Genomic DNA, 25,669 nt, shown 5'->3' with positions numbered 1-25,669 from the left:
CTGCAGTGGGCCAGGAACTCTTCTGTCCCTCCTTTCCCTGCCCCATTCCTCAGGCCAGGGAGGAGGCGGAAGGAGATGGAGGCTCAGGGAGGGGGCATGCGCCTAGTTTTGCCACTGACCCTACAGCTGGGTCTCAGCTTTCCCTTCTCCCCAATGGGTGAATCATTCCCTCCCCTCAGGTTTTGTTCTGAGTACCAAGGGCCATACTCTACAGGAATGAACCCTGTAAAAATCAAGGGGCCACTGGAGTACTGACCCCACCCCAAGAAAATGCTCTCTCTTTGGAGAATCTCAGGGCTTTAGGGATACAAGCAGGTGTGCCCCGATTATGCCAGTTTCCCTTTTCTCCTCCCTGCCCCCAACCCCTGTCAGTCCTAGGTGAGGGACCGCACAGCCAGGCCTGAGTGGGTGGGTAGGTGGCGCTGGCGCAGCCAAGAAGTGCCTGCTTCTGATTGGAAGGCTGGTTTCCATGGCGACCGATTGATTGCCCGAGCTGCAGACTCAAGGGGAATGAGCAATGGGGCCTTTCTCCCAAGCTTCGCTTCTCAGGCTTGGGCCTGGAGGCCAAGGCAGGGGTGACATCTGTGTGTCCTTTCAGGGACAAGGGGCCCACTAGGGAACAGAAGGGCACCTCACCCAGAAGCCACCGTTGGGCACCTGCTGTGTGCACATTCTGAGCTAGCAATGGAACAGTAGGAGGCGACCTAGCATTTATGAGGCAACTACTATGTGAAAACGAAGCTGCTGGGACTAGAACCTGGCCCAGTCGAGTCCCAAGCCTGTGAGCTTAACCACCAGGCTGTGATGCTCGTCCGTGCTGCTTGTGAGGACTAAGCACATTTATGGGACCCTGGCAAGCATCCTTGGACCACTAGACTGTAACCCCGCTCACACCAAGCTCTGAGGGTGAGGGTGAGACAGTCATTGCTGAGGGAGGTCAGGGCTGGGGTGAAGGCTGGAGGAATTAGAGAGGAAGATTAAATGTTTGGGGTGAGGGTAGGGAAATAAAGGCATCCCAGGCAGGGCACTGGCTTGGGCAAAGGCAATGAGGTGGGATGAGCTGGCCATGTGGCAACAGTCAGCCCCTCCACCTGTGATGTGGACTTGGAAAGGAGGGGCGGCCGTCTCTCTGATTGTTAGCTACGCAGGCCTGTGCCAGCCACACCCTACCTCCCCTCTTACCCCTTTCCCATGCGTGTCTTCCCACCTATTCCGTTCATTCTGCCTCCCCCTCACTGGGGCCTGGGTGAGTCCCTGGCCCTCTGGCCACAGGGGTCCCACCGGCCAAAGGAGAAGGCCGGCACCAGTGGGGCTGCCTCCAGGACTCCAGCAGGGGATGGTTTCTCCCCCTCCCCTCCACGGTCCCTTTGCAGATTCCTTCTTTCTTCTTTCTCTCCTTCTTCCTTCTTCCCTGCACGCACCACCACCCCCAACAATATTCTCACTGTCTCTTTTCCTGCCCCGGGGGTGATTTTGTCCAATTGATTGCCCAAGCAATCTGAATTGCTCTGAATCAGAAATCTGACTGGTCTCTGCCCCAGCCCCATCTCCATCGTGAACCCCATCCCCTGGTCCCACCCTGCCCCTGCCCCTGCCCTGCTCCCTGGCTCCTGCCCTGCCTGGCTCTGTCCCTCTTCATCCCAAACTCTCACTTGGCCCTTAGTACTCAGGACAAGACCTGAGAGGAGGGAATGATTCACCCATTGGGCAGAAGGGAAAGCTGAGACCCAGCTGTAGGGTCAGTGGCAGAGCACTGCCCTGCTCCTACCCCTGCTCTGTCCTGCCTGCCTGCCCCGCCCCTGTCCAGCCCCTCCCAAGCCCTGGCTGCATCTGAGCCTCTGCCACAGTCTTAGGTTCCCAGATGGGCTCACTTAGGTCCTGGCCTCATTGTCATTCTGTCCACGCCAGCATCAGTCGCTGGCTGCAGGCACTGTCGGGGGTGAGGGAGAGAGAGAGAGAGGGAGAGAGAGAGAAAGAGGGAGAGAGAGAGAGAGAGAGAGAAAGAGAGAGAGAAAGAGAGAGAGAGAGAGAAAGAGAGAGAGAGAGAGCTTGGGGCTGCAGGTTGCGGGGAGCTGTAGGTCTGCTCTCTGAGCCTCCTCTCAGAAGGGCAGAAGGGTTGTGTACAGGCTGGAAATAGCTGTCCATTATTGATTACCTACGGTGTGCTAGAGAGGTAGCAGTATCTCTAACCCCAAAGCAGCCCCGGGAGACAAGTAAAGTGGACTCTTCCTCTTTACTCCAAGAGCTGAAATGACATCTCCATAGTAAACATTGGCAGGATTCATTCGGGACCCAGGTCCTCCCGGTCAAAGCCCCTACTTACTGCCTTCTGCTGTGGGATTTGGGAAATGTGGGGGTAGCTGGTCCCTACTGCAGGTGCCCCTGGATCCCTGAAGCCCTGTAAGATCTCCAAGGATGGCCAGGGCCCCCATAGGCATAAATGTGGGTAGGCTAAGGAGGATAAACAGGGAGGGGGAACTGCATCAATGGAGGCTTGGAGGTCAGGACTGCTTCGGGAAGACTGTATGGGAGATGCAGCTTGAGACAAGGTTGGGAGGTGAACCAGAGCCACTTCATATAGGGCTTCAAGACTTGAAGACCAGGCTGGGCCTTGACAGAGAGAACCTGGGAAGCGTCTGAAAGTTGTTGAGCCAGGGAGGGAGACGATCCCAGCTATATTAATTCCTTCCTTCCTCCATTGACTCATTTATTAAAAATTTATTGTCTTCTCTGCGGGCATGCCTTTGCTGGGACTGGTGATTCAGAAATACTAGTCATAGGCCGGATGTGGTGGCTCACACCTGTAATCCTAGAACTTTGGGAGGACGAGGAGGGTGGATCACTTGAGGTGAGGAATTCAAGACCAGCCTGGCCAGTATGGTGAAACCCCATCTCTACTAAAAATACAAAAATTGGCCGGGTGTGGTGGCGGGCGCCTGTAATCCCAGCTACTTGGGAGGCTGAGGCAGAAGAATCGCTTGAGGTGGAGGTTGCAGTGAGCCATGATTGTGCCATTGCACTCCAGCATGGGCAACAGAGTGAGACTCTGTCTCAAAAAAAAAAAAAAAAAAAAAGAAAAAGAAAAAAAGAAAAAAGAAAAGAAATACTAGTCACAGTTCTGGCTCTAAGAGGCTCACAGGCTCGACAGGAGAAACTCATGCATATTCATAAAGGTACCAAAGTCCCACTGGTACCGAGATAGCTTTGTATACTGGGGCAGTGGGAGAAGGTGGAGAGACCTGGAATGGCTTCATAGACTTGGGTCCTGAACTGAGTCTTCGGGGTTAAGTAGAGGATGCAAAGCCCATTGGACTGGGAATAAAGAAGGTTCCAAGCAGAGGAAACTGAATGGGCAAACACCTGGAGGCTTCATACAACCTGCTGGGCTCAGGGAAGTGCTAGCAGTTTGGGTGTCTGGTGGAGGGTGGTGGCTCAGCACCTGTGCTGCACTGGGTAGCCAGGGAGGAGGCAGGTGACCCTGGCTACAGAGTTGGGGATGAAATGAAGAGGGGGAGCAGGGAGACCTGGAAGGAGATGATGGAGGCTAGAGTTGAAGGAATGGAGAAAGACTGCAAAGTATCCACCCATCCATCCATCCATCTAGAAAACGTTTGCTGAGGCCGGGTGCGGTGGCTCACACCTGTAATCCCAGCACTTTGGGAGGCCGAGGTGGGCAGATCACCTGAAGTCAGGAGTTCGAGACCAGCCTGACCAACACGGTGAAACCCTATCTTTACTAAAAATACAAAATTAGCCGGGCATGGTGGCACATGCCTGTAATCCCAGCTACTTGGGAGGCTGAGGTAGGAGAATTGCTTGAATCCAGGAGGCAGAGGTTGCAGTAAGCTGAGATTGCGCCATTGCACCCCAGCCTGGGCAACAAGAGTAAAACTCCGTCTCAAAAAAAGAGAAAGAAAATGTTTGCTAAGAACCAGTGTGGGGCAGGGATTGTGCTGGGTGCTGCAGGTGGAACCAGTCAGACTGGGTCACTGACTGGGGAGGGTGGCTGGAGGCCAGGGTGATAAGCTTGGAGTGACGACAAGCAGGATGAATGGGGGCAGGGGATGAATATCTTGAGTTCAAAGTGCATCCACCCAGGTAGCTGTGATTCGGAATGGGGAGGCAGCAAGCAGCAGGGGCTTGGCAAAAGTCAAAGGCATTTCTTTTTCTTTCTTTCTTTTTTTTTTTTTTTTGAGACGGAGTCTCACTCTGTCACCCAGGCTGGAGTGCAGTGGCACAATCTCAGCTCACTGCAACTTCCACCTCCTGGGTTCAAGTGATTCTCCTCCCTCAGCCTCCCGAGTAGCTGGGATTACAGGCATGCGCCACCACTCCTGGCTAATTTTGTATTTTTAGTAGAGATGGGGTTTCTCCATGTTGCTCAGGCTGGTCTTGGACTCCCGATCTCAGGGCATCTGTCTGCCTCAGCCTCCCAAAGTGCTGGGATTACAGGCGTGAGCCACTGCACCCGGCCGGTCAAAGGCATTTCTAAGATAGGTGCTGCCAACTGTGCTCAGGGCTTTCCCAGCCTTCACTTCATCCACACTTAATAGCATTCCCATCTGTCCAGGTGAGAAAACGGAGGCGTAGAGGCTTCATCGTTGCCCCATTATTGCAGGGATGGGCAAAGCTTTTCTGGAAAAGGCTACGTAGTAAATATTTTTGACTTTATGAGCCATGCTTCTTGGTCAAAACTATTCAATGGTGCCAGTGTAGAGGGAAAACAGCCATAGACAGTACCAGAAATAAGTGGGTATGGCTGTATTTTAATTAAAAAAGTGGATGAACATGGAAATTCAAATTTCATATAATTTTCACGTCAGGAAATTTTTTTTTTATATTCAGAAATAGAAAAAACCTAGCTGGGTGCAGTGGCTCATGTCTGTAATCCCAGCACTTTGGGAGGCCGAGGAGGGTGGATCACCTGAGGTCGGGAGTTTGAGACCAGCCTGGTCAATATGGTGAAACCCCATCTGTACTGAAAACACAAAAAAATTAGCCGGGTGTGGTGGCAGGTGCCTGTAGTCCCAGCTGCTTGGGAGGCTGAGGCAGGAGACTTGTTTGAACCCAGGAGGGAGGGGCTGCAGTGAGCCGAGATCGCACCACTGCACTCCAGCCTGGGCAACAAGAGTGAAAACTCCATCTCAAAAAAAAAAAAAAAAAAAAAAAAAAAGAAAGAAAGAAAGAAAGAAAAAGAAAAAGAGAAAAAAAAGAAAAAAAAAACATGCTTGGTTTCTGGTTGTACCAAAACAGTTTGACAGGATTTGGCCTAGGGGCTGTAGTTTGCCCACCCCTTGGGGGATGGTTGGGAGGTGGCAGAGCTGGGGTTCAAACTAGGTTCTGCGAGCCCACGGGCTTCTGGACCAGATCAGCTCCAAGTATGTGCCAAACCTCAGCCCTTTGGTCTTTCCCTTTCGGGTTGGTTCTCCGATCTTGGATGCACAGAGCATCCTGCTCCTACATTGCCCATTTTGGGCAGGAGGCAGTGTGCCGGGCAGGCCACGGGCTCTGAATCCCCCAACTCGGAAAAGGATCCCCGCCCAGCCACTTGCTAGCTTGGAAGACTGGAAACCTCTCCAGGCCTCAGTTTCCCCCCCTGTAAAGTGGGCCGTAGCAGATAACTCACCCGCAGGGTCGCTGTGAGGCTGCAGTGAGAATGTACCTTGAAACATCTCCCCACCCCGCGGCTGCCTCAGCTTCCCTCCTCCCCTTCTTGCCTCTGAGCCTGGTCTACACCTGCGCCGCGGCCTCTCCCACCTCCCCCCACCGCCGTCCCCCTCCTTAATGCGGAGAACGACATCCTGGGTGTCTCCCAGCTGCCTCCTGCGCACGGACGGTTTCTCGAAAGCTTTTAAAAACGAGGCTCCCTCCGGGCGGCGGCAGGGATGGTGGGAAGGCGGGGCGCCCACCCTCGGGAGCTTCCCTGGTGGGCGGTGGCGGCCGCTCCCAGCCTTTTCGGGAGATCTATGGCTGATTATTATGGAAATCAGGCCCCAGCAGCGCTCCCGGGTGGCGCGGGAGCGAGAGGCGCTTGGTGCGGCTGAGACGCTCTCAGGACCCGCTCTGCCAGCCAAAGGAGCGGTGCGGGGGAGGGGGCGTGGGAGCCTCCCGCGCTCCTGGGACACGCGTGGCCTGTTCTGGCCCGGGTGCCCGGGTGACACTGTTCCCGCGCAGGGCCGATGGGCTGAGCTGCAGCCGGAGGGGCTGGGGTCGCGCACGGAAACCTGGGCGCCCAAGTCTGGGAGTTCCTTTCCGCCGGGCCCTGGGCCCTTGATATCAGCGGTGCTGGATATTTTCAGTGCAATCAAAGGCAAAGGCAGTGGGGTTCACGCTACCACCCCAGGAACAGAATTGCGGCGTGCAATGAGCTCAAGCCCTGGGTACTGGGCGCGTGTACTTGGCGTCCAGCACCGACCACAGGGCCCTGATCTATTTAAATCCTTCAGTTGACTTGGGCATGGTCAGGTCCATTTTATGGATGAGACAACAGAGACCCAGAGAGGCAAAGCTCACAGGGCCAAAGCAGTCGAGGAGAGACCTGAGCTGGGAGTTGTCCAACTCCCCTGGCCAGTTCTCACACCTTCGGTCATCCTGTCTCCAACCTGAGGACGAAGGCTTTGACCTTCCAGTGGCGCATCCAGCTCTGGCCTGCCCCCGTGCCTCTCTGCGGGGGGACTCTGCAGGTGGGGAGAGAGACAGCGTGACTAACGCCGGGGAGAGCTGAGGGTGGTGGGTTGTCCTGGTGCTGAGGGGCCCTTGGTTTCGGACTATGCCTTCTATCACCACTACAGGGTTTGAGGTGAGCCAGGATCCCCCACCCCCACCACCCCTCAAGGTGCAGGAAATCTCATCATTCAAAATCCATTTCCTTTATATTGTCACATTCTGGAGAAGGGCTCCAATCTAAGCTTAAAAGTGATAGAGAAAATAAAAATGGGAAAGTCAGATGGATTCGGTCACTTTGTAAGCCAGAAAAATGGCCCCAGCAGACAGGTGAGCAACAGCTTTGGAAAAATCTCTAGCAATCAAGAATGGCCATGGGGGTTTATCTTTGCTCTGTAATGAGCCCAGGCAGATGGAGAGGAAAGGCAGAGAAACCCGCAGGTGAATGGGCGAAGGGCGGGAGCGATGATTCATACTAGAAAGGAAACACAAATGCTTAACCCTCAGAGGGAGAAAGTCCATTCCCACTCAGGTATGAAAGGAATACAAATGTTAATCAATGCAGTTCCATTCAAACTCACAAATATTTTAAAACATAAAGTTATTTAATCTATTGCTGAATAACTGTAACTATCTTTAACTGAACTCTTGGTTACCCTGGTAGTCCATCCTCCCAACCGCTCCAATTCACAGATAGGAACCTAGGCTAAGAGAGGCTAATTGCATAATTTGCTCCAGGTTAGACCTCTGGTGAGTAGCTGAGCAGGGTCACCTGTTCGGTGGCAAAGTGGTGGCATCTGGCCGGACGCGGTGGCTCATGCCTGTAATCCCAGCACTTTGGGAGGCTGAGGCAGGTGGATCACCTGAGGTCGGGAGTTCAAGACTAGCCTGACCTATATGGAGAAACCCGGTCTCTACTAAAAATACAAAATTAGCCAGGCGTGGTGGCACACGCCTGTAATCCCAGCTATTTGGGAGGCTGAGGCAGGAGAATCGCTTGAACCCGGGAGGTGGAGGTTGCAGTGAGCCAAGATCGAGCCATTGCACTCTAGCCTGGGTGACAAGAGCGAAACTCCATCACAAAAAGCAAAACAAAACAAAAAAACAAAGCCACGGCATCAGTAGTTCTCAAGTGTGATTTGGAATTCGGAAAACAGCCGCATCAGCATTGCCTGGGAACACACTCAAAACGCAAAGGTTGGCCAGGAGTGGTGGCTCACGCCTGTAATCCCAGCACTTTGGGAGACCAAGGCGGGCAAATCACGAGGTCAGGAGATCGAGACCATCCTGGCTAACACGGCGAAACCCCGTCTCTACTAAAAATACGAAAAATTAGCCAGGTGTGGTGGCTGGCGCCTGTAATCCCAGCTACTCAGGAGGCTGAGGCAGGAGAATGGCATGAACCCGGGAGGCGGAGCTTGCAGTGAGCAGAGATTGCACCACTGCACTCTAGCCTGGGCAAGAGAGCGAGACTCCATCAAAACAAACAAACGAACAACAAAAAAACCCACAAACAAACCACACACACACAAACGCAAAGGTTAGGCTTCACCCCAGCCCTGGTGGATCAGAAACTCTAGCGCTAGGGCCCAGCAATCTGTTTTAAGGAGCTCTCCAGGTGAGCTGGAGGCTACAATTAGAGAATGACTCCTCTGGGCTCCAGGAGAAGGTAAGGAAAGCAGGTACGTGCTTCTGCTGCAGAAGGCAAGTTGTATTGGTTCAACCTTTTTGAATTACCTATGGACAACAGGTATTGTGAGCCTGTAAACGGCCACCAATGGCACCTCTGAGAAGCCACGTAGACATGGTTTTATCCATGGAGGTATTTAAGACAATCTATTTATAAACATGGAATACTGGAAACAGTCTGAGTCCCAGCAATAGGGGACTGGGGAGAGAAACCTTGGTTCATCTACAAGATGGCTGCTGTGCAGTTTTGAAAAGTGAGTATGTAAAGACCACACAACGTGGGACAATAGGAGCAGACAAGTCCTCCTGGGTTGCCCAGGACTTTCCCAGTTTTAGCACAAGAAGGCCGGCATTTTGAAAAACTCCTTGGTCCTGAGAAAATGGGGACAATTGGTCACCCTAGCTATAATCGGCACTAGTGCCGCATACCAAGTATTACTGTCCTCCCATGTTGCAGGGCCGGTGGTAGGATGGTATTTTGTCTGGCCTTGCAGTGAGGTAGCTATATGACATGTTTTGGCCAATGCAATGTGAGCAGAAGTGGCATGTCACGTCCAGACAGTGCTCCTGGCAATTCATGCCAGGATGGCACCTCCTCAGCCTAGGTCCCTGAGTGACTATGATAAGCAGAGACTCCATGCCGACCCCTCCCCTGCAATCCCAGGGCATAGGGTGTGAGCAAGACATAACCTCTTTTGGTGTGTGAAGCCACTGAGATTTGGGGATATTTGTTGCCACGGTGTAACCTAACCTGTCCTGGCTGGTATACACGTGGACATCCGGATTTCATAGTCTTAAGGCTTAAGTGTTAGGCCAGGCATGGTGGCTCATGCCTGTAATCTCAGTACTTTGGGAAGGCCGAGGCGTGCAGATCACTTGAGGTCAGGAGTTCGAGACCAGCCTGGGCAACATGGTGAAACCCCCACCTCTACTAAAAATATGAAAATTAGCCAGGTGTGGTGGTGCATGCCTGTAATCCCAGATACTTGGGAGGCTGAGGCAGGAGAATTGCTTGAACCTGGGAGGAGGAGGTTGCAGTGAGCTGAGATCGTGCCACTGCACTCTAGCCTGGGAGACAGAAAAAAAAAAAAAGGCTTAAGTGTTAAGGTTACAAAACTGCATTTGCAGTATCATTGCAGAGACATAACCCATAAAGCATAGAGGTGTGCTGGAAATATTCTGAAATGTTTACAAAAATATCGGGTAGAGGAATTCTTGGTCTAGGTTTTTTTTTTTTAACTTTTAGGTTTGGGATACACGTGCAGGTTTGTTATATAGATAAACTGCCATGTGAATTTGGTATACAGATAATTTTGTCACCCAGGTAATAAGAATAATACCCACCAGGTATTTTTTTCTAATCCTCTCCCCCTCCCACTGTCCACCCTCCAGAAGGCCCCAGTGTCTGTTGTCCCTCTCCTAGTATTCGTGTATCCTCATTATTTAGCTTCCACTTATACGTGAGAACATGCGGTATTTGGTTTTCTGCTCCTGTCTATGTTTGTTTGCTTAGGATAGTGGCCTCCAGCTCTAGCTGTGTTGCAACAGAGGACATGATCTCATTTGTTTTTTGGTCTAAGTTTTTCTTCCTCTTCATTGTGCTTTCCAATTTTCTGCAATGAGCATGTTTTATTAATTTTTAAATGGGGGACATTTTCTTAAAAAATCATTTCTTTGGATCAAAGGTTGGCCCCCTCTGGGCTCTTATTTATGAACTGAAAATCCCCTGGGGGAGGGAGAAAGAGAAGAGTTAAGCTTTAGCCTCAAAAGATCAAAGGGACTGGAAAGGTCGCAGAATTAATCCTCCCCTTCCGCTGGAGCCTTCCGGCTGGTGGGTCCTCCTGGCCTTAACAATTGGATCAGATGCCTGTTCCTGGTTGTGTGACCCTGGGCAAGTCACAAGCTCTCTGAGCCTCCACGTCCTCATCTGTTAAATGCGAATAATCCTGTTTACCTTGTGGGCTCCTGGGAGGATCAGATGAGATGAAGTATGTTCTACAAATGCCAGTGCCTTCTGCCTCGGTCTTCTTCATGGAGCCTCCGTGCTGGGTGACTTAGGGCGTGTGCCTGAATGTCTGTGAACTTTGATTTCGTCATGGAAGAACAGGAAGGGTGCTTTTTTAGGCCAGGGCATTTCTGGATGGGGCTGGAGGGCCCTGTACAGAAGCCGAGAGGGATGGAAAAGGAGAGGGCTTGTAGGCCTTGGCGTTCAGCAGCCGAACAAAAACTTTGAGCCTGGCAACCGCGACCAGGAAGTCAGCCTACCAAAAGCCGAATGGTGAAACCTCTGGAGGCTTAAAGTAGCCCTGGGGACAGGGGTGGTCAGGGAGGGCTTCCTGCAGGAGGAGAGCTGGCAGGATGGCATGGACAGCCCCCATTACCTTCCATGGTTCTGTCCTGTTCAGAGTCCTCAAACTCGGCCCTCTCGAGGGAGACTCCATCAAGAATATAACAGTGACAGCTAATATCTGCTGAGCGCGTGCAGTAGACCAGGTTCACCCAATCCAGTGTCAGCCCACACGGTGCCACTTTGGGGTAGGACTTGGGGAGACTCACCGTGGAGAGAAGTTCGCTGGGTGAATTGGTGGCTGAGCACGATCTGCTCCGGAGGAAACAGCTGTCCTTTCCTTCTCCAGGATAAAGCAGCCATGGGGCACAGCTCTTCCAGTCCACAGGGCCACCCAGAGTGACCCCAGTTCCTTGCTGTGCCTTGTAGATATGTCTGACTGCTAGGGTGACCCTATGTCTTGGGGTGCCTGGAGCAGTCCTGGTTTCTGCCTGTTGTCCTGGCATCCCCTGGAATCCAGATTCCAGCACTCATAGGAAGGGCCTATTATGGATGATGAGTTTGTGGCCGCCCTGACACAGGTTTCAAATCAGATGGCACTGATTCCATGCCGGCTCAGGTCCTTCTTGGCTGGGCCAGAGTGAGCCTCAGGGCCCTTCTCTGTAAAATGGGGATAGTCACGCCTGCTTAGGGAGTGCTGGAAGGTTGGAAGACAGCATGTAGGGGCAGGTGCTGGCCTTAGCGAGTACTCTGTGGTTGGCGGCTTTGGCCATGACATATTGATGCTGGGCATGGTGGGGGTGGGCAACGGTGTCCAGGGTAAACCTGGGTCTTTGTGGGTTACTTTTGAGGGTCACATGCTGTTAAGAACCCCCACACTGGGATCGGAACCCAGGCCTACAGGTGGACCCCAGGACCCAGGTGCCTGCCAGTACACACCACTGAGCCAAGACTAAATGGCCAAGGAAGGGGAGGGGGTGGAATCGGGCACACAGGGGAGGGAGGGGCAAGTGTGAGAGGTGGGAGTGGGGAGAGGAGGAGGAGATAAGAGGGTGAGAGGGTGCGGAAGAGGAGGTGGGAAGGGCTTTCTGCTGAGCCCAGGACCCTTGTCTAACTCACAGCTGAAGGTGTCCACAGGGAGGTCCTGCTGCCCCTCTGACGCAGTGTGTCCTGTTCACCTCCCCTCTCCCCGACTCCTTCCCCCCACCTGCCCTTCGCTGGGCTGTTTCGGGGAATGCTGTCACCTCCCACAAGTCTTAGCCCCGGAGGCCCATCAAGCCTCTTTCCTCCTGTCCAGTGACCGCTCTGTTCCTCCCTCACCTCCTCCAGCCCCCTGTGGCCCACTTAGCCTCCTTAATCCATCCCTTGAGTGGTCGATCCTAGGAGCTATCCCCAGACGGCCTCCAGCAGAGTCTCTCTCCTGCTTTGAACCCTTTCCTGGCTCCCCATCACCATCCTGGTAAAGTCACCCACGCAGGCTGGCCAGTGTGGCTCCACTTCTGTTCCATTCCAAGTCCAGCTGTTCTAGGCAGGCCCCCTCCAGGCCCGCCAAAGAATTCACCGCTTCTCAAATGTGCCAAACTCCTGTGTGGGGGCTCCGTGCTCCGGTCTCCCCAGACCCCACAACCACCCTTCCCTCATCCTTACTGTCGCTCCCAATGCTGTCCCCACAGCGAGGTCATTTCTTCCTCTTCCGCCGGCCCTGCCTGCAGACCGGATTCGCCCACGTTTCTCCAGAGCCCAGCGCCTGGCCTGGAACCTCCACTGGAAGATGTTCTCCCCAACGAGGCCCTGTGGAGTCTGGCTTTTCTCCTGGAGGGTGGTTGGTGGATCTTGGGCAGAGGAGGCTGTGCTGTCAGGAAGAAGCCAAAAGGGATGGGACAACATTGCCAGACAGGGAGGGAGGTGGGGCTGGCTCACGGGAACGGTCCAGAGAGGGTCCCCACTGGGCCAGGATCACATGGCAGTTTGGGACAAGGCCAGGATTTTGACCCAGATGTGTGTCACTCTCCGGCTTCATTCTTCAGCCATTCTGGGTGCAGTCTGGAGAGTTGGGAAGCATGCAGGAGTGAGTGGCTGGGTCTCTGGTGCCCCTCAGAGGCCAGGCTCTCAGGACACTTGGGGTAGGAGGTGGTCCTCCCATTGAAGGGAAGGAGGGTCTGGAGCCTGCAGTGTCCTGGTGGGAGCAGGCCTGTCTTTGATGCTCACACTTGCAGACCCCTGGGGAAGGCCTGAGTCATCGCTGAGCCGGCAAACATATTTAGCTCCTTTTATGTCCCTAATAAATCAATTTCTCCAGGTCTTTCACACCTGCCACTCGACTTGGGCTGCCTACCCCCATCTCCTGTCCCCTGGCAGCTCTGTGTGCCAGGCTTCAAGATGGAGGGGCTTCTCCTCCCCAGGTACCTGGCAGGGGCCCAGTCTGCCTTCTCCAAGCCCCGTTGCCCTGGCCTATGCCAACCCAGAGCCTTCTGTGCCAAGCTAGTCCTCCCTCAGGCTGGGATGTCTCTGTTCAGCAGCCACATTACTGAATGTCCCCCTCAGAGCTTCATGCAGCCAGAGCTGCAGCCCCAGAGCTGCAAGGATCCTGCACTGTGCACGCAGCTCAGTCCCAGCCAGCACCCAGCCTTCCTCAAACTTGCATTCTTTTGGCCCACTGGGGCTTGTGTTTGGGGCCCAGGGGAGTTCCAGAAATACCTTGTCTTGACCTGCATCCTTGTCCTGTCTCCTACTGGCCCCACTGGCTGGAAGGCTCAGACCTCCACTTGGGTTATCTTTCCTGAGCACACCTCTTCCAAGAAGTCTTCCCAGATCTCCCCCACTGCCCCACTGCCCACAGGAATCTTTCCGCCTCCTATGGCCCCAATTCCAGGTTTTTGTAGCTCCATGAATGCATGCCCACAGTCTGCCTTGTGATCATAATAATAGTAGCACGTAACATCCCAGGAGCTGCCCAACGCTGTTGTTAGTGTATTACATATATTTAATTATTTCCATTTCATAGATGGGAAACCTGAGGCTCGGAGAGCTTGGGAAACCTGCTTAAGACACAGGGGAGAGGTGGGCCTTCACCATGGCCCTCTGGGTGGCTGTTACGGCTGTGCCGCCCTCCGCCCCGTGCCCTCTCACAGTAATGGCGTTCATGGCACCTGCTCATCTTCCTCCCCCGCCATCCCTTCCAGGACAGGAGCTGTGTTGCAGCGGTGCCTGTTGCATGTGGAAGTCCCCCTTCAAGGTTTGCATCATGGAACTCACCTGGCCCAACCTCTCAGGGAGGAAAATCCCAACCAGAGAGGGTAAGCAACTCGTCTGGGGCCCCACAGCCAGAAAGCAAGAGTGCACAAGTCTCCCAGCACCAGGCCCAATGCCAGCCCCAGCAGGGGTGACTGCCCAGCATGAGTGGCGGGGAGGCCCATGCTTGTTTGTGTCCATGGGTGTCTACTGGGCTGCTCGAGCCCTCGGGCCCTGGTAGACCAGATGCCTCCCCCTTTAGGATGTCCAGGCCAGGGCTCTACTCTGGACAGAGACCCCGTCCCTGCAAGGGACAGCCGGTCAGCCCTGTCCAGCCCTGTCCAGCCCTGTCCAGCCCTATCCAGCCCTATCCAGCCCTGTCCAGCCGGTCCGGCCATTCTGGCTGCAGCATCGAAACCTCTTATCCACGTGTGGTGGGAGCCCCCTGCTGACCAGAGTGAGGAGTGGCAGAATGGCAGGTAGGGGAGCAGAGACATGCGCTGGAGAGACTCAGGGGGCCAGTGAGTCAGAGCCCAGCTCTCCATGCTCCTGGCTTGTGGTGCGGCCTCTCCAGGTACCCCTGCATCTCCTGGAGGCACCAGCGTTCTCATAGCTCTCGAGGCCTCTGGACATTTGCACCTGCTGATGCTGAGACCCAGAGGGCCTTTTATCAGTTAACTTCAGGTGAACTAGCAGTTATTGTGCACCTGCTGTGTGCTGGGCACTGAGTAGGTGCACGGTCTGGCCCACAAGGAGCTCACAGTTCAGTGTGGGGCAGACATGAAGTGAGCTCACTGCATTATCAGGTGCGTGTCCTGTCCCCAGCCTGGCTGCCAATACTCGAGCACCCTCCTCAGAGAAGCCTCCCCGGATTGCCCTCTGCCCAGCCCAGCCCAGCCCTCCACTGCCTGCTCTGCCTCCTCTGGAACAGCATGTGTTCAGGACTGCAGGGATGTGAGCCCCGTGCAGGCAGGGATTCTGCCTTGTTGTAGCAGTGTCTGGGATAGTGCCTGGCACACCGTAGGTGCTCCATAAACATTTGTGGGATGTACAAATAAATGAAGGTTATTGAATTCAAGCTCCTCCATTACCCACCAAGTGATCCTTGGAGCAGCAGTGCTTGCACTCCTCCAGCAACGGGGAACGTACTACTCACCTCCCGTGGCAGCAGGCTCTTTCTCTCTCTCTCTCTTTCTTTCTTTTTTTCTGTCTGTCTGTCTGTCTCTCTCTCCCTCCCCCCCCTTCCTTTCTTTCTTTCTTTCTTTTTTTTTTTTTTTTTTTTGAGACAGAGTCTCACTCTATTTACCAGGCTAGATAGAGTGCAGTGGCATGATCTCGGCTCACTGCAACCTCTGCCTCCCAGATTCAAGCAATTTTCCTGCCTCAGTCTCCCAAGTAGCTGGGATTACAGGCATGCACCACGACGCCTGGCTAATTTTTTGTATTTTTAGACGGGGTCTCACCAGGTTGGCCAGCCTAGTCTTGAACTCCTGACTTCAGGTGATCCGCCCGCCTCAGCCTCCCAAAGTGCTGGGATTACAGGCGTGAGCCACCACGCCCGGCTCTTTTTTTCTTTTGAGTTGGAGTCTTGCTCTGTTACCCAGGCTGGAGTGCAGTGGCGCCATCTGGGCTCAATGACACCTCCGCCTCCCAGGTTCAAGCAATTCTCCTGCCTCAGCCTCCTGAGTAGCTGGGACTACAGACACCCACCACCACGCCCAGCTAATTTTTGTATTTTTAGTAGAGACGGGATTTCACCATGTTGGCCAGGCTGGTCTCGAACTCCTGACCTCAAGTGATTCTCCCACGTCGGCCTCCCAGAGTGTTGGGATTACAGGCGTGAGCCACCATGCCTGACCGGCAGCGGCTCTTTCTGTCTTTAGACAGCATTGCCTGCTGGAAAGTCTTTTGCCTTTCCCTGGGCTTGTCAGAACCAGCTTGCCTGCCCCTGCTCTGTGGAAGCCCCATTGGCTGTCCAGCCCCTGGGGATGGCTCCTGTGCCAATGTCCCGGGGATGGGGTCCTAGGGCCCTCTGAGTGACCAAATTCCCTGCCTGGCCCTCCTGCCCTCCACTGGGACAGGGACGGAGGTGGAGGGCCTGGTGGGGTCAAGGTGGCAGCTGCAGTCACAGAGAGGACAGAGCCCACTCACGAGTTGGATCAAGAGTTTTATTCTCTCTTTGGAGTGACTCCCAGAACAGCCATTTATGCCCAGAAAATCCATGATCCCATCCCCTCCATGATGGAGGAAGCTGAGGACCAGAGAGGGGAAGGGAGTAGACTAAGGGAGTAGCCAGTGTATCCCAGGAGCAGGACAGAATCTCTGACCCCTGACCCCTAGCCCAGTGCTCCTTCCACCACCCCTGGCTGCTCCTTCATGGACCAATGAGGTGACAGAGGCAGGGCTTAGTTCGTAGGCTGACAAGAATCTGTGGATGTCCTCAAATGTCCCACAAGGTCTCCTCCTGCAGACGCCCAACCCAGACCTTGTCTGGTGCAAATCACCTCCAGGTGCTTGCAGACCTCCAGAGACAGGAGTCTCATCACCTCACAAGGCAGCTACTCCATCCTGACCCTGTGGAAGGTGTGCAAATGTGGGGGTGGGTGGGGACAAGGAGAGGCGCCTTGCGAGCTGCGGTTCCTTCTGGGGAATCCACCTGCTTCCTTGCCCACTCAGGCTGGCAGTGGGGCAGAGGCGACCACATTTCCTGTTCCCCTGCCAAGGAATTTCCCTCCAGGGGCTCCCCTGGGCCTGTGTGAGGGGGTGAGAAGTGTTTCCTGTTAGTGGACCCCTCCTCCAGGCCAGGCCTCCCTGGAGACAGAGCTGGCTGCCTGGGTATTGGAAGTCAGCTCTACTCTGATGATACTGCTGCAGAGGGTCTCGAGATGCTGGGACCCGCCGGGCTGCCCTTTATCACCATGGGACTGCTCGTCAGTGGTCTCACAGGAAAGCCATGGCCAAGACTCTGCCTCTCCAAGCATGAGCTCTGTGTTACTTTCTGGCTCAGCCACTGCCTCCAGGCAGCCCTCCTGGTAACCACAGTGCACGAAACTCTTCTTGGCTTCTTGGATATAGCACCCATCCTGCTTGAGTCCCATCTGTCTGGGATGTTCTCCATCATTTTCTTGAGGGTCCCACCTGCTCCTCTCACCGAAATGGACATCCTGGAAGGTGGGGTCTATACTGCTCTTCTCTCCCCAGCAACGTTGAATCCGGAGTCTGTCTGGGCTCCATAAACAAGGGCTGCCATCTCCAGCTGGAAGCTGGAGCACAGGGCTAGCAGGGGCCAAGACAAGACGTTTCTAGTCCAAACCCTGCAGTTTTGCAAGAACTAGAGAATGGGCATGACTTGGCAGAGGGCACACAGCGAGTCAGAGGCGGAGCTGAGACTGACCTCGTGGGGTCCAGGCTCCTAGGGCAGTGCTCCCGGGGTTCTGTCCCGGGGTCCTGTCTGTGGGTCTGAGCTGTGTGTGTACTGAGCTCTGTCAGGCAGAGAGGGCCAAGCCCAACCTGAGGACAGGGGAGGGACTGGCAGAGATATCCCTGAAAAGGAACAGCCTTGCCAGGGAGAAGAAGCACTTAGGGACCCCAGGGCCCCTCCTACGTTGAGGGCTGACAGCATCTGAGTGCAGAGAGCACCTTCAGAGCCGAGGACACCGAAGTCCAGAGAGAAGAGAAGATGCGGCATTCTGGGGCTGGTTTTCCTCTGACTGCTCTCCTCACCCCTTCCTGTAGTGCACGTAGGGCGGGGGCCTGCAGCTGGGCGCCCAGGCCAGCGGGCCTCATTGCTGGACTCTGAGCCCACTGCAGCTCCCACCCACTCTCCTGAGCTCTGCCTTCCCCTCTAGAGTCAGCTCGAGGTAACAGGGAAGAGCAATGATGTCTGTGGCCCAAAAGAGTACACTAGGGTGGGAGGTGGGTCTCCAGGCACTGCAGGCGATGGGACTCTCAGGGTGACCAGCCCCCAGTGCCACCTCCAGTGCCACCTCCAGGAATCTCACTGCTTGCTGGCAATCTTCTTCTTCCGAGTAGAGACCAGGTCGTAGAAGGGGACACGGGTGATGCTGGCTCTAGAGAGAAATTTCAGGGCTGGACTGGCCATCAAGGGGGTCTGCTCTCCCAGGGCTTGTATCAGGGGCATGGGACTCCCAGGGAGGTGTCAGCCTGCTCTGCCGCGGGGGAAAGGCCAGATGGCCCCAACAAGGGCTGTGCCAGGCTAAGTCCAGACTTGCTAGCCAAGCCTAGTGTCCCATGGTCAGGCCCAGAGCGGGTGAGGCCTCAGATCAGGAGCTGAGAGCCTTGGGAATTCTACTCCCAAATGTCTCTGGGCCCCTTTCCAGGCTCCCACTGGCGACCTTTGGAAGGTGATGGGAAGAGCTTGGGGTGGAGCTGGCAGACCTGCCTGTTGGACCCTGCTCTGTCCCTGGTTCTGTGGCCTGGGCAGGTCCCTCCCATCTCTGGGCCTCAGTTTCCTCATCTGTAAGATGGAGGTGAGAATGGGTCTGCCTGGCAGCCTCACAGGATGCTCCGCTGCAAGGCCCAGGGGAAAAGACCCTGCAAGTCCCAGGACACGGCCCCTACCCAGCAACCATTTCTGCCTTCCTCTGGCCACCAGGCCTCACCCTCGCCAATGTCTTGGGCTGGCTCAGAGTCAAGCCTTGAGAAGATTTGCCATCTTCCCCTTTACCAGATGCGTCTTCCTCATGTCTCTCCTGTTGGTGGCACCACAGAACCAGTCCCTACACTTGGCTTTCCTCACCCAGCCACCCCTCCCTATTTATCAGTCTATGGCTCCCCAGTGCCCCAGGAGAAACCGAAGCTCTTCACCACAGTGGTTGTGGCTTTGCCATGCTCAGCAGTTTCAGCTCCCACACTGCTTAGCCTCATTTGGACTCCGGGATGCTGTGCAGGTAGGCCGCCTGCTGGTTGCCCACACGAGTCCGGGTCCTTTTGCCTGGAAGTTTATCTGGAAAGCCCTTCCCTCCACCTCCACCAGGTCCTTCCCAGGCCACTTTGGATAGTGATGCCAACAAGAGCACTCACCACGTGCCAGGCAAGGGCGGGGCAAGAGCTTTATGTGCAACTCTTTGCTCTATTTTCCCACCAACTCTATACAGGTGGTCTCTCCCTTCCCTGTGTCCTGGGGCCTGGCCTGGTGCCAGGCACACAGAAAGTACCCATGGAATACGGGTGGAAGGGGTTTGCCAGCCAGAAACAGGAGGGAGAGACTGGAGTTAGCTCCCTTTACAGATAAGGAAGCAAGACCCAAAAGAAGCAGGGCCTTCTGGAAGGTGACGGGAAGCCGTCCCCAGACCTGGGCACCCCTTACCGGATGGCCTTGATCCACTGGTCACGTTCCTCGGCACTGGTGGCTGAGATCCGGTACGACTCGTGCTTGCCCTCCACCACCCTGCCGTCGCCATCAGTCTTGCAGGCCTTGATTTTCTGGCCTCGGCAGCTAGGGTTGTAGAGCTCCAGGCAGAACTGTGGGGAGGTGGCCAGGCAAGGGTGGGAAGAGAGGGAGGCTGGGTGGGCCCTCCAGGAGGCTCAGAGAGGCCCAGATGCTAGTGTCCCTGATCAGTGTGACAGCCCTATGACAGGCGAAGGGGCAGGAGCTGCTGCTCCCACACTGAGCACTCTCTCTGTGCCAGGCTCCTGAATCCACCATCCTCCCTAAAGTCCCCACGTGACATGTGGGCTCACTGAGGTTCTGAACGGAGCGGAGCTTACTCAGGGCCATCCAGCCAGTCCGGCTGTGTGGGACAACAGGGGACAACCACGTCCTTGGTCCGCCATTGACCTTTTCCCACTGTCCATGGCCCCAGGAGGGAGAGAAGGCAGCCCTGAGCCACGGAGAAGGTTGAGGGGCACAGCCTGGCTTCCTGGAGAGCCCAGCCTCAGGCCCTCTCCCCACATTCTGTTTAGGAAATTTCCCAGTGGCTCCAGCCTCGGGGCCCCGCAACCTGAACACCTACTGGCTTCTTGGGGTCGTCCACCTTCTGCACCGAGAGGTTCTCAAGAGGTATGATTCCCCGTGGCTCCTTGTCCTACAGGGAGAGGAGAAGGAAGGTTGGGGTCAGGAAACGGAACCCTGAGGCCCAAGGCAGGGTGTGAACGTGTGGGGTTCCCCAAACTCAAAGAGGAGCGTGCTCATCTTCCGAGACTGTCCAGCCATAGGGGGACAGAAGTTAGAAGCAGCATGTGAAGAGCTCTGGCTGGAAGTTAGGAGGCCCAGCTTTAAGCCTGGGCTCTGCCTAGGACCTTGGCCCGGCCCTCGGCCCGGCCCTCCTCTGTGTGCCCGTTTTCCCCATCTGTAAAATGGGCATGGAGGGGAACTGAATGATCTCAAAGGATCCAAAGCTGTGTTAGTCGACTGCTCAGTGGGAGTTGGGAAGGGGGTTGTGCGGGGAGAGGTGGGGGCAGGGGAAGGCCCAGGGGACCCCTGCTCACAGTGGTGAACTCGAAGTAGTAGAGGCAGTTGTCAGTCAGGATGAACCAGCGCCGTTTCCACGTCTTCACGCGGCCCCCTGCGCAAGACCAATGTAGCAAGCTGGTCAGTCCTCCTCCTGGGCCACTGACACCTCCTCCAGGGAAGGGTAGGGCCTCAGATGCTTTCCCCTGGACCCCCAGCTGAGTGCCTTAACCCTCGTCCACCACACCTCCCCCCAACATCTATCCCTTTCTCAAACAAGAACCTTAGTGGCTCCTGTCATCCCCAGGCTTCCCTGGAGCTGCTTGAGCTGGCGCTTGGGTGGCCTCCATGATCAGGTCCTAGGAATGGTCCTAGGAATGGCCAGGTCCTAAGAACTGGCCATTCCCTGCTCTTCCTGTTTACCGTCATCCATTGCTTCATTTCTTAGCTTGGTCCCTGCCTGGCACTGTGCTAAGCATTTCATCCTTCATTTGCCAGGCACTGCTCTAGAGGTTTTAAAAAATATTACTTATTAATCCTCATAACCATGTATAAAGAGGAGACCATTGTTAACCCCATTTTACAGGTGAGGAAACAGTCATGGAGAGGTAAAATCACCTGCCCACGGTTCAGCAGCAGAGCTGGGATTCGAACCCCAATGTCCTAGTCCCAGAGCCCAACTCTTGGCCATTTTGCTGCACATTTAACCCTCCCAGAGATCATTCTCCCCATCTTACAGCTACAGAAACTGAAGCTGAAGAACCTGACCATCAGTTCTTGGGTGGAGGAGCTGGGGTTTGGGCCCAGGGCTGTGTGACTCTGAGGCCCCCTCTCCCATCTGAGTTGGGATTTATGACATAGAGCTTCTCGGGGGGCGGACGGCACATGGCTGGGGCAGGACAGGAGGCTGAGTGCTCTGGAGGAGGATGGACTGGGGTGTGGTGTGGAGAGTCAGAGGGCTCGGGGGCTCCTGGGGGTTCTGGGCAGGACTGGCACGGGGCTTGGTAGACAGGAGGTGCTGGAGGCTCAATGTTGCTGGAGGTGAGCCAGGTTGAGACCCCTGCTTCAACATGAGGCATCTGTCCTCACCTGCCCTGGAGGCGCTGTCCCCGGCTGGACTGTCCCTGCTGGAGAGGCTTCTGGAAGTGTGTGTGGGAGGCAGGGACAGATGGCCGGGCGCTGGGGTTGCCCTGCTGGACTCTACAGCCACTATTACTGCAGCTCCCACCCCAGCTGCTCTCTGCAGGGTGCAGGCCCTCCCTGCCCCCAGTCAGCTTGAAGGGAGCCTCCCCCTAAGCCACATCCTGTCATCCTTCCTCCCCTCCTTTAGGGACACCTAACCCTCTGCCCCCTCAAATCTGCCCCTGGCTGGCTGTGTGGCCTCAGGCAGATCCCTGACTTTACTGTTCTACTGTAGGGTGGACCAGCACCTTGCCTGAGCTCAGTAGGTTCTGAACAAATGGTACTTCCTGCTATGACTTCTCTCCCCATCCCTCTGGGGAGAGAGAAACAGAACCGCAGCTGAAGCGTTTGTCAGTGGGTCTGTCTGCCTCTCGCCCGGCTTACAGCTCAGCCCCCACCACTGGCTCCCTTCCTTCTCAGGACAGATGGATGGATGGGGCAGGCAGACGGCTGCACTGGGGGCCAGGAGACCTGGGGCTGTCCAACTCCATCCCCCAGGATGCATGTGAGCCTCGTGTCAGCTGTGTGCCTGTGCGTCCATGAGTGTGCGTGCAACGATGTGTGCCCGTGCATGCATGAGTGTGTGTGTGATGTGTGCCCGCGCGTGCATGAGTGTGTGTGTGATGATGTGTGCCCGCGTGTGCATGAGTGTGTGTGCGACGACGTGTGTCTGTCGGTCTCTCACCCAGCTTGAGCAGCCAGCCCTCCCGGTCTGGGTTGAAGAAGGTGTGAGTGAGGTCATTACCGTCGTCCTCAGGGATGGAGAACGGCTCACTCTTGATGCTGTCGAAGAGGTTCTGCCCCAAGACAAGGGAGAGAAAGACCTGGCTGTGAGTCCACCTGAGTCCAAGGCCTAGGCCTGGCCTAGCCTGTGTGGCCTTGAGCAGGTGGCTCACCTGCAGGCATACTCTTTCCTCACCTATTTATCGTAGTCCCTGGGCTTTTCTTGGTGAGCCCCTCCCTGGTTCCCTCCATTCAGCCTGGGCCTGGTCTTGCCACCCTGCCACCCTGCCACCCCAGTCATGCTTCCCTCTGTGCTACTGCAGGGCAGAGCGAGCAGGGTCAGCCCCTCAAACACACATATATACAAACATACATGCTTACACACACATACGTGCACACACACACATGCACATGTATGCACGTTCACACACATGCATGCACACATATAAATGCACGCTCACACATACATGCACACACACGCATGCTTACACACATGCACACTTATATGTGTGCACGCTCACACATACATGCACATGCATGCATGCAAACTCACACACACACGTGCACACTCACACATGCTCACACACATGCACACTTATATAAATGCACGCTCACACATACATGCACACACATGCATGCATACTCACACACATGTGCACACTCGCATGCATGCTCACGCATACATGCATACTTACACATGCAAGCACACTCACACATATATGCACACAGATACATGCATGCTCACACATATACATGCACACTCGCAGACACATACACGCTCACACATACATGTACACACATGCACACTTATATACATGCACGCTCACACACATGCACGCTTGCGTGCATATACATGCACTCTTACACATACATGCACGCACACTGACAATATACATGCACATACATACATGGATGCCCACACACACATATGCATGCTTACACACACAGACAACAGACACACACACACACGTATTCTCTTTCTGTCTGTCTCTGGGGCACAGCAACCTTGGCAAAAGCCACGGGAGGAGGGTCCTCTCCTGCTTAGGTGCGGCAGCAGAGAGGTCCCTGAGTTGAGGGGCCACCAGGGAGGACGATACACCACTTCCTGTTGAGAGGCCCAGCTGAGGGACAGCCCAGGGTGGGATGCTGGCTGTGACTCTCAAAAGCCCCTCTCCTAAGCAGACCTATGCTGGATGGGCCGCGGTGGGGTCTGGGGAGTTCCCAGAAAGCAGACTGCAGTTCTCCACGGAAGCCTTTCTGGCAGTAAGAGCTGGTGACGTGGGAGAGCAGCCTTGTAGGATCATGAGCTCTTTGTCACTGGAGGTAAGTAAGCCAGGTCTGCAAGTTCCCTGTGGGCAAGGTGTGGCCGCTGGTGCCAGATCACCCCTGTGTGCTTTGAATCTCCTGCCATGAGATATTGCGTTCTATGAGCAACGTGCCTAGACTGCCAAGTGTTTGGAGAACCATTCTAAACTGTCCATTTCTGCTTATTCAAAGCAAGCGCAGTGTTATCTCAGAGGATGAAATCATTTCCTTTCGCTGTGTTTGTGTATGCTGCTGCTCAGATGTTTCTGTTCAGATGCTTTCTTCGAGATTTTAAATGAAAATTCTCACAAGATCATTTGACTCTCTCAAAGTTTTAGAAATGGAGCTTGCTGGCTCTTTAAGGTCCTTTCTGACCTCAGAGCTCAGGGGTCCAGAGTCAGGGGTGGGCTGGGAGTGGCTTCGCTGGGCTCAATCTGGCTGTGGGGCTATGGGGATGGGGAAGAGCAGGCACTAGTTTCTCTCTGGGAAGCCCCTACATGCATCCCCGGGAATTCCCAGGTGGCACTGGCTGGTTGAACAAGGGCCTGAAACAGGAAGGCCCCATCAACAAAGCTGTCAGCACAGACAAATATTTGGAAGCCCAAAGAGCTGTGCAGGGGGGCAGACAGGGGGTCTTGACTGCCACAAAACCCACAGGGGGACCCAGCAGCTTCTGCGGTCACTGTATCAGCCTGTACATTCTGCCCCCGCAAAGAAAACGGCTGAGTTCACCCACATTTCCTGTCCCCTGTAAACACCAGCCTCTCCTGCAAGTAAACGCCCTGCACGCACTGCCGCCAAACCCCTGGGCCTAGCTGTCTTCTCCTGGCTGGGTGGATGTGCAGAAATGCAAGGGCCTCCTTCCGGTGGCCCTGCTGGCTCTGTGTCCCTCCACCCCCACCTCCTCAGTTTCCCTCTGGGGAGTCTCTGCTCCTCTGTGTTCTGCCCAGGTCACTTGGCAGGGTTGACACCCACAGGTCCCCAGTCCCAGGCTCCAGGAGGGGGTGAATGACTCACATCTGGCTGACTAGAGCATTACATCCTGCTAGCCGCAGTTCGGGGAGTTCAGTTCAGGCCCAAGCCAGCCAATAAGCATTAATCCTGGGACTTTAGCTGAAACCACTGAGGACGAGGACTGTGAGGGCACGGGAAGGCCGGGCCATCTCTGCCGCACCTGGGCAGAGCTGGTTTAAGAGAGAAATTAACACAGAGGAGGGGGTTGCTGAGAGATGGGGCAACTGGATCAGGCCCTGATGTCACTGGGCACCTGGATCTAGCTGAACCTGAAGCCAGCATCTCTGAAGGCAGATCGATCTGTGATCTTTTCAGTGACATGAATTGAGATTCCCCTAGCTAGGAAGTAACTGGTAGCTGGAAAGCACAGCCAAGTCCTCCATCCCCAAATCTTGGCTTCTGGCCTCTGCAGAGGGATAGGCTCTGAAGTCAGTCATGGGTTTGAATCAGGATTCCTCATAAACTATGAGACCTCTGGCCAGCTACCTCTCATGGAGCTCAGTGTCCTCTGCTGTAAACTGGGGATGGGATGACTTAATAAGAACGTAAAGTACTTAGCACTGTGTCCAATCCACAGTCCATTCTGACCGAGAGGCCTGGGCAAGGACCCAGGAGGTGCAGGGCTGCCTATGGCAGAAGATGCCTGGAACTGGGAGACTGTTACTCTGCCTGGGCCTCAGTTTCTCCAATTGTAACACCGGAGAGTGGAGTTCTTTGTCCTCTCATCCCTTGTGCCTCCTCCACCCTAGCTCCCCCTCCCACAGCCCTCAGGGTGGGTGGTTCCTTTCCTAGCTTTTCTCAGGGCCTACCAAGTGCCAGGCACGTAACAGCTTCTCAGAAAACAATATGAAGCCAGCATCATCAGCTCACTTTGCAGATGAGGAAGCTGAGGCTCATGTCCAAAGTCACACAGACATAAGGGCAGAGCTGGGATTTGACCTCCCATCCCTGTGATTCTGAACTCACTGTGCCTTCACCCTGAGCTTCTTGGGGACTCTGCCCCTGCACCATCTGGATGGCCAGAGCAAGGTTGGTTCAACCCTCCTGTCCCCTGAATACCACTGTGCACCTCTCCACAGCCTTTCCCAGCTGCGCATCCTCGTGGTCTGTGTACCCTTGAGGGTACCTCGTGGTCTGTGTACCCTTGAGGTGACCTCTCTTTG

At 55.0% G+C, this 25,669-nt stretch overlaps 1 protein-coding gene across 3 annotated transcripts in view; it reads right to left on the bottom strand.

Annotated features, from left to right (window-relative positions):
* Nucleotides 1-16,024: 16,024 nt before the first annotated feature.
* The window catches only part of CYTH4 (cytohesin 4), a 33,415-nt gene continuing 23,770 nt past the window's right edge, over nucleotides 16,025-25,669 (bottom strand). The window contains exons 9-14 of one of the 3 annotated variants that reach the window (XR_008496642.2): nucleotides 22,150-22,261; nucleotides 20,321-20,397; nucleotides 19,846-19,917; nucleotides 19,200-19,354; nucleotides 17,265-17,940; nucleotides 16,030-17,146 (exon numbers count right to left, since the gene is read on the bottom strand). Coding sequence is in view for 2 of the 3 variants with exons in the window: in XM_054469436.2 (XP_054325411.1) it covers nucleotides 17,868-17,940; nucleotides 19,200-19,354; nucleotides 19,846-19,917; nucleotides 20,321-20,397; nucleotides 22,150-22,261 (489 nt within the window). In the remaining variant the exon portion in view is untranslated. Of the gene's footprint in view, nucleotides 17,960-19,199; nucleotides 19,355-19,845; nucleotides 19,918-20,320; nucleotides 20,398-22,149; nucleotides 22,262-25,669 lie in introns of all 3 variants that reach the window. The other 2 variants (XM_054469436.2, XM_054469437.2) reach the window with 2 other exon arrangements.

The sequence above is a fragment of the Pongo pygmaeus genome, chromosome 23 (genome assembly GCF_028885625.2).
Source record: "Pongo pygmaeus isolate AG05252 chromosome 23, NHGRI_mPonPyg2-v2.0_pri, whole genome shotgun sequence".
Classification (NCBI taxonomy): domain Eukaryota; kingdom Metazoa; phylum Chordata; class Mammalia; order Primates; family Hominidae; genus Pongo; species Pongo pygmaeus.
Note: the sequence above shows the minus strand (reverse complement) of the source record. Positions and strands in the feature narration are given on the sequence as shown.